The 7479-nt window shown below is 38.7% G+C and overlaps 1 protein-coding gene across 2 annotated transcripts in view; it reads left to right on the forward strand.

The window, feature by feature from the left end:
* SNX18 (sorting nexin 18) overlaps window positions 1-6970 on the forward strand; it is a 28167-nt gene extending 21197 nt beyond the window's left edge. For both annotated transcript variants that reach the window (XM_054487934.2, XM_054487935.2), the window contains exon 2: window positions 4290-6970. In XM_054487934.2, coding sequence (XP_054343909.1) covers window positions 4290-4543 — 254 coding nt within the window. In that variant the 3' untranslated portion in view covers window positions 4544-6970. The remainder of the gene's footprint in view (window positions 1-4289) is intronic.
* Window positions 6971-7479: the final 509 nt, after the last annotated feature.

Below are 7479 nucleotides of genomic sequence, written 5' to 3' on the forward strand. Positions count from 1 at the left end.
TTGTTTTTAAAACTTGTTCTACATTTGTGGGTACAATTTTATGGAGACATAATCTTCCTTGATTACACGTAGCTCTCCTTACTCTATAAATTTGTACATTTAAAGTATGCTATTTAATACCTTCATTTACCATTTTATATAGTTTTTATTTTTTAATTTTTTAGACAGGGTCTCGCTTTATTACGCAGGCTGGAGTGCAGTGGCGTGATCACAGCTCATTGCAGCCTGGAATTCCTGGACTCTCCCACCTCAGCCTCCTGAGTAGCTGGGAGTACAGGTGTGCATCACCACACCTAGCTAACAGTTTCTCTTCTAAATAGTTGTAGTGCTTGCTTTGAAGTCAGTTATGCATTCAGATCCCATCTCAGCCTCCTGCTGGGTTACCTGGATGACTGTCAGGCTCAAAGATGTTGAGTAACTTCCTCAATTTCCTTGTAGTAAAACTAGGAGTAATGTCTGTTGTAAAGTTGTAGTGAAGATTAGAAACAGTAGATGGAAAGTGCCTAGCACACGTTATTACTATTTCTAGCAGCTACCATTTACTGTTCAGATATTCTATTCCCTACCCTCCACCCTGCCACCATCCATAGCACAGCGCTGGGCATGTAGCAGGCCCTCTGAGCATTTTCCGTTGTCACATTGGTCACATGTTACCTTGGAGAAAGCCATATTCAACTCCCATGCAGAATTGCGTGCTTGATGGACCTATTTCACTTTGCGTCAGGGTAGTGTGCCTGCCCTGACGGTGCTTTGCGGTGTGGCTCCTGTTTGAATCTCCCTGTTCTATCAGTGTGCTCTATACATGCCAGGCTTTCCATAAATGTTCACATTAAAATTCTCACCCTGGGCCCAACCTTTTGGGGACTTTTAGAAACAGCAACATTTTGTGTTATTCACTTAATAAATTCATACTTGGGAAAAAAATGAGTCTTTGGTTTTTTTTTGTTTTGTTGTTTTCTTGTTTTTTGTTTGTTTTGTTTTGTTTTGTTTTGTTTTTTTGAGATGGAGTTTCGCTCTTGTTGCCCGGGCTGGAGTGCAATGGTGCAATCTCGGCTCACTGCAACCTCCGCCTCCCGGGTTCAAGTGATTCTCCTGCCTCAGCCTCCCGGGTACCTGGGATTACAGGCGCCCACCACCACACCTGGCTAAAAATGAGTCCCAAATTCTTCTTGGCTCCTCTAGTATATATGCTTAGGAAGCTTGAAGGTATTACGTGCTGGCAGATCCTGGGGCCTCAAAGAGATGTTAATACTCATTGCTGTATCTGAGACTTTGGAAAATGTATGGTGATATAATAAGTTGTAAAAACTTTAGACTTGTTCTTTTTTTTTTTCTTTCTTTGAGATAGGGTTTTACTCTGTCACCCAGCAGGCTGGAGGTGCAGTACTGTGATCACAGCTCATTGCAGCTTCAACCTCCCGGACTCAGATGATCCTCCCACCTCAGCCTCCTGAGTAGCTGAGACTATAGACGTGCACTGCCATGACTGGCTAATTTTTTGTATTTTTCATAGGGATGGGGTTTCACCATGTTCCCCAAGCTGGTCTCAAACTCCTGACCTCAACCCATCCCCCTGCCTTAGCCTCCCAAATGGCCAGGATTTTAGGCATGAGCCACCGTGGCAAGCCCTGGACTTGTTGATTTTTAAATTGGTTGTTACGGATGCACATCTATAATTCTATATAACACAGTGCAGTTTGTCAAAATATGGTGAACTAATTTGGAGTTTGACAAGCTGCAACTTAGTTGACATTCACCCAATTCAAGGCCAGGTTTCAGAGCTTTTCTATACTGGACTCTGTTCTCTATGATGAAAAGCCGGGCTCTAGTAATTAGAGCAAGTAATACTTCCAGAATATTACCAATACAGGCAACAACTGTTACGCAGGTCAGGATCTGAGCAGGGCAGGATCCTGTGTACTGGTCCTTAGCATTTGAACATGGGACTATGGCTTCCTCTGGTACCTTGGATTGAAATCAGATGAAAATATAGTCAAATCGCTTGAGATTTTTCTCTTTTAATTTCCTATTCTCTTTATCATTATAAAACATGTATTTTATCACTACACATTCTCAGTCTTTTTGAATTTTTTTTTTCCTTTAGTTTTACCTGTCACACTTTCCTGGTCTTTTCTTTTCTTTTTTTCTCTCTCTCTTTTTTTGAGACAGAGTTTCACTCTTGTTGCCCAGGCTGGAGTGCAGTGGCGCAATCTCAGCTCACTGCAACCTCTTGCCTTCCAGCTTCAAGCGATTCTCCTGCCCCAGCCTCCAAAGTAGCTGGGATTACAGGTGCCCGCCACCACGCCTGGCTAATTTTTGTATTTTTAGTAGAGACAGGGTTTCACCATATTGGCCAGGCTGGTCTCAATCTCCTGACCTCAGGCGATCCACCCACCTCAGCCTCCCAAAGTCTTAGGATTACAGGCGTGAGCCACCGCACCCGGCCCTCCTGGTCTTTTCGACTTCAATTTCTGTATATGAAATGTGAAACCTGTACAAATATAACAAAGATAAATGTTTTGCAATAAATTATTAATTTTTTATGTTGGGGAGATGTCTTTCTCTTCAAGCAGGCAAATTTTAGTGCTTTGCTGCTACTGTCAGCCATAGTAGAAATGTTTAAAGGGCCCTACTTTCAGAGTGATGGCTTCTTAGTAGAACTGGGGCAGGGGTCTTCCTCTGTCTAGCAGAGTGCACTTCTCTGCCATGGGTTAGGTGGAAGTGGTGTGGGACATATGTGCTCTGTGCACCTGCAGTACATGTGTTCTTGTTTCAGAGCTTCGCTGCTTTTCACTTAAAGGTCTCATTTAGAGTAAATCAATGAAAATAAATGTGTACATATGTGCACACGTGCACATACATATATATGGATGAAATTTGCTGTTGGTGCTTTTTCATTTCTCAGGTCTTCGAACTATGCCAAAAAAGCATACTGCTTTACCTGTAAGGGTTTTGTTTAATATTATATTATTCTGTAGGAGATTTGAAGAAATTTAGAAATAGGGCATCTTCCCTTGTATATTTCACCATTGGGCAAAACAACATTTCCGAAACAAAGTCTCTCAGTTTCTGTACCTCCTCCTACTCAAGGTTCCTGGTTCCCTCCTCAGTAGTACTGTGTTCTCAGACTGCCAAGCCAGGCACTCTAGCTGTTTGTCTCTGTGTTCTGTCTTGCCTTTCAGTATGGTTTAGTGGAATGAGTGCTAGGCACAGTCGGGAAATCTGAATTCTTAAGCTGGCTTTGTTCAAGTGATTTGAGCTTTATTATTACTCATTCCCAAGAACTCAGGAATAGCCTATTTCCTACCCCTAAACATCCTCAATCTTTTGTGTCTTTTTATGACTGTGCTTCCAGGGGAGGGCCTGCCTTCGTATGGCACCTGCCGGAGTGGCCAGTCCTTCACCCCTACCCCTGCAACACCCTCTGTTGATACTTCTAGGCACGAGATTATGGAACTGCTGGCATTATTTCTAAGTCATCATTAGGGCAGAGTTAACACTCACCGGTCCTTATAGTCCCAAAAAGGGGCAAATTCTTATTAAAGCCCTTGTACTCCAGGCGTGGGTCTCCTGATGCAACGTGAAGTCGGAATCAGACATGTGTTCACAATTCACCCCTTCACCAGGCACTTTCTGTGTGCTGAACACTTCAGCTAGGTATTTACTCTGGATGACAAGATAATGGGCTTGGCCACCCCTCATGAGGGTGACCTCCAATTGTAGACTGGCAACATTGCCAGGCACCCTCCATGACTGTGACATGATTCCAAAACACAACCTGTGTTGGTACTAACTTGTTTCAGAGACTGGTTCTAGAGTCTTAATTATTTAGTGAGACTTTCTGAGGAAGTGGGTTTGGATCCTTTATGGGATGTTTTTATAAACAGTATAATTCTCTTACTGTATGTGGAAATAATGATGTAACACCTTTTGAGCATGTGAAAACTGCAGTTCCTTGTTGTGTATTTTTAAGGACATTTCCTTGCAGTTTATTATCAGTTATGTATAGCATCTCTACTTGGAAGAGATGAGATACTACAGATTCTTGGTCAATGTGACAAACACTAATTTTTGAAGAGAAATTTTAACAAAGGGAGTGTTTTCAGAAACTTTACCGGATTCCTTCTTTTTTTAAAATGAGTAATTATGGTTCTCACTTTAAATTTCAAAGGTATTGAAAGTAGTTTGGGCAACTATTTATAATGCCCAAGATTCTGTTTAATATGTAGTTATGTCCTTGGGATATGTGGATATATAGGTTTTTAATTAATTGTTATTTTTAACTACAGGAGCTCTTACCAAAGTCAAGGAGAGTAGGCGACACGTGGAGGAAGGGAAGATGGAGGTGCAGAAGGCTGACGGCATTCAGGATCGCTGTAACACTATTTCTTTTGCCACTTTGGCTGAAATTCACCACTTCCATCAAATTCGAGTAAGAGACTTTAAATCACAGATGCAGCATTTCTTACAACAACAAATAATATTTTTCCAAAAAGTTACCCAGAAGTTGGAAGAAGCTCTTCACAAATATGATAGTGTTTAATGACTGGACATTGGATTGTGGACTTCTTCAGTTCAAGGATAATTTCTACAGCAGAATAAAAACTGCTGTCAAAGAGCTATTGCCAACTATCAGTGGTGGTACAAGGACGGTTTTGTGTTCATCTGAAACCCAGCTGAATTTATAATTATGTAGGAAATAAACAGTTAATACGGTTATATAATAGAAACAGTACCACACATTGTAACTAAATTATACTATGTATGCCTACACTACCATTGTAACTTTTGGAATAATGATTATACTATTTGCCTTATTGCTTTTTGAAGTATGGGTATTTTAGTGCATACTTTGTAGACCTCAAAACCCATGAAGGGTCTCAAAGAAGCTGGCTGGATAAAAAGCCTGCTGTGGATGCCTTTTTACTCTCATAGATTGGGATTACCTAAATTCAACCTATTCTCTGTTTACAAACTCCAACTAGAGCAGCTATGCGACCTTGTGCCTTTAGACTCTTGGTTTTTCATTTCTCCCTATCCCTTCCCCACCTTTTTAAAGTAAGCCACAGCTTTTCTGATTGAAAGAGTGAAAGGCCAGTGCATATAATGACAAACTGATGATAACCTCATATTGGCAGTAGGGGGTGGGGTGGGGTGGGAGGATCAGCTGTCATCAATTTGCACAGCAAGTATTATCTCCTGATAAGATGCTGGTGAATGCAGGGGAGTGAGATTCATTGCTCATCTTTGGATATGAAGTCTATTAGGGAAGAAACGGTGCCACTATTCCCTTAGATGCAACAGTAGCATAGCCTCTTCATCCAGGCTTCCCAAAAGCTTGGCGTGAAGATTTCAGCAAACATGTCTTACAACATGAGGAGGAGGAGTCTAAATCAGTCAGGGGATAAAAATATCGAATAATTGACAACACACCCTTGGCTTTAGTTCTTAGGAGGGTTTTGTTTTTGTTTTTGTTTTTAGCTTGAAGATTTTCTTTTGATATTCAGTTTTTTTAAAAAAATGGATCTACACTGTTAACTGATAGAGACTCCACTGTGATTCACTCGTTTACTTAAAAACTTTTCAGGGATGTCTGTAAATTTCAGTGTTAATATGTCATGAAAAGTGGTGTTGATTGATCTAAGGAGGGACCAGAAATAATTTTTGCTATTCCAAATACTGAAGGAAAAAGATAATTGATTTATACTATGTTTAAAAAAAAAAAAAAGGTATTGATGAGCTCCCCCCCCAGGACATTTAACCTTAAAATTTATTTTAAATATATTCTTTTATTATTATAAGGGAAATACAGATGGCTGATAAATACCAAAAAGATTCAAAAGCAGCTTAATTTAAAAAGCACAAAGAGATTCTGGCTTACAGTGCCCCAATCTCAATGTTTTTATAGTTGCTGAGCTAACTAATGTGATTATTGAGTTTACAGATTTAAAAACTGTCACTGTTAGAGTATCTACTGTTTTTATGAAGTCAAACTTATGCTGCCTCAGAAATCCCTGGGTACTGAAATGGTAACATGGAAGTGAAGAGGTCATTTTGAAATATTGGTGAGTCACAAAGATTAAAGAAAAGGATCAGTTTGCAGATAATCAGAAAAGGTTATTGAAATAATTACCGAACAGCACATTTACTCTCTAAAAAGTAGTTTCATATGGGTTGTATTTTTTAGATCAGATTATCATTTTGATATTTGGTCAAAATTTTGTACCTTAGGTTACTTAGAGCCAGATTTAACATCATGAATGTTATGTGGCTTTGTCTTTACTACAGATATGTGGAAGTGTAACCAAATATATTGTCTCTAAAACTTGTTGATTGCAAAATACAGTTCTATAAACAAAACCCATATGTATATATAAATGTTAATTTTGCAGAAGTCTGGAAATTATAACTATAGCATTTAAGTTTGAGTCTGTATTGGACAAATAAGCACCATGCTTTTCAAATGATTTAAAAATTACTTTTATTTGCCTCTTTATTTTGATGGTGGTTTGATTTTTTTTTTTTTTAATAGTAAAATCACTAAACTTGTGCAATGGTAGCATGGAAATTATCTGAGGTATATTGTATGATTGTACTTTAGCCAGGGTGGACATAGCTTAAATTATAAAAACTAAAGATGAAAGTACAAGGAAGTATAAGTTATACTTATGTAAGTATAAATTCATGCTGCCTACTTCTAAGAGAAATTTCATTCTTCATAACCACATAACATTATAATGCCACTGATTCATAAGGGATTTACATTAATTCTATGGGGGAGGACACTAGAATTATTAGTGTTCATTTTCATCTAAGATCTTTATTCTCTAACGTTCTTGGTCCTATTGAAACATTGCAGTATGCAAAACTACTGCAATGTTAAACCCAAGAGAAAAGCCATTATCATGTGTATGCTGGTCATCATGATCAGTGTGGTACAATTTTTAAAAATAAACTATCATGCCCTTCATGCCATTATTTGTCTTTATTTCTATGACTGATAATCCTGATATGTGATGTGTTTGTAACACAGGGTGTGCACTTGAGCCTGGTTTTACTGTTTTTATTAGACAGAGTTGTTTATATGCTGTAACTGTAATCCAGCGAGACTGGTTCTACAGCCATGCGTTGTAACCTCGTTCCCCGTCCAAGCTGTTGTATCTGAAGGTACCCAGTTTGCACCCAGAATGAGGGAACGCATTTGAAAGTGAAACGTAAAGGCAGTGCACGAATATTATAGTAATTGAGATTTTCCCAGGCTTCACTGATACAGTTGTTTTGCATTTATTCACAATAATACAGCAGATTCTTAAATGCTGATTTTTAATTGTCTTAAATTTTGCTGCTGTTCTCATAATTAAGGACTTGAAAAATGTTTTAGTCTGTCAAGTATGTAAAGTTTATGTAAAAACTTTTAAATGTCATTCTTAAGTTCATTGCCATAGCCATTTTCCATTTATGTCATTTTCCAAAAATCAA

This window comes from Pongo pygmaeus, chromosome 4 (assembly GCF_028885625.2).
Source record: "Pongo pygmaeus isolate AG05252 chromosome 4, NHGRI_mPonPyg2-v2.0_pri, whole genome shotgun sequence".
NCBI lineage: Eukaryota > Metazoa > Chordata > Mammalia > Primates > Hominidae > Pongo > Pongo pygmaeus.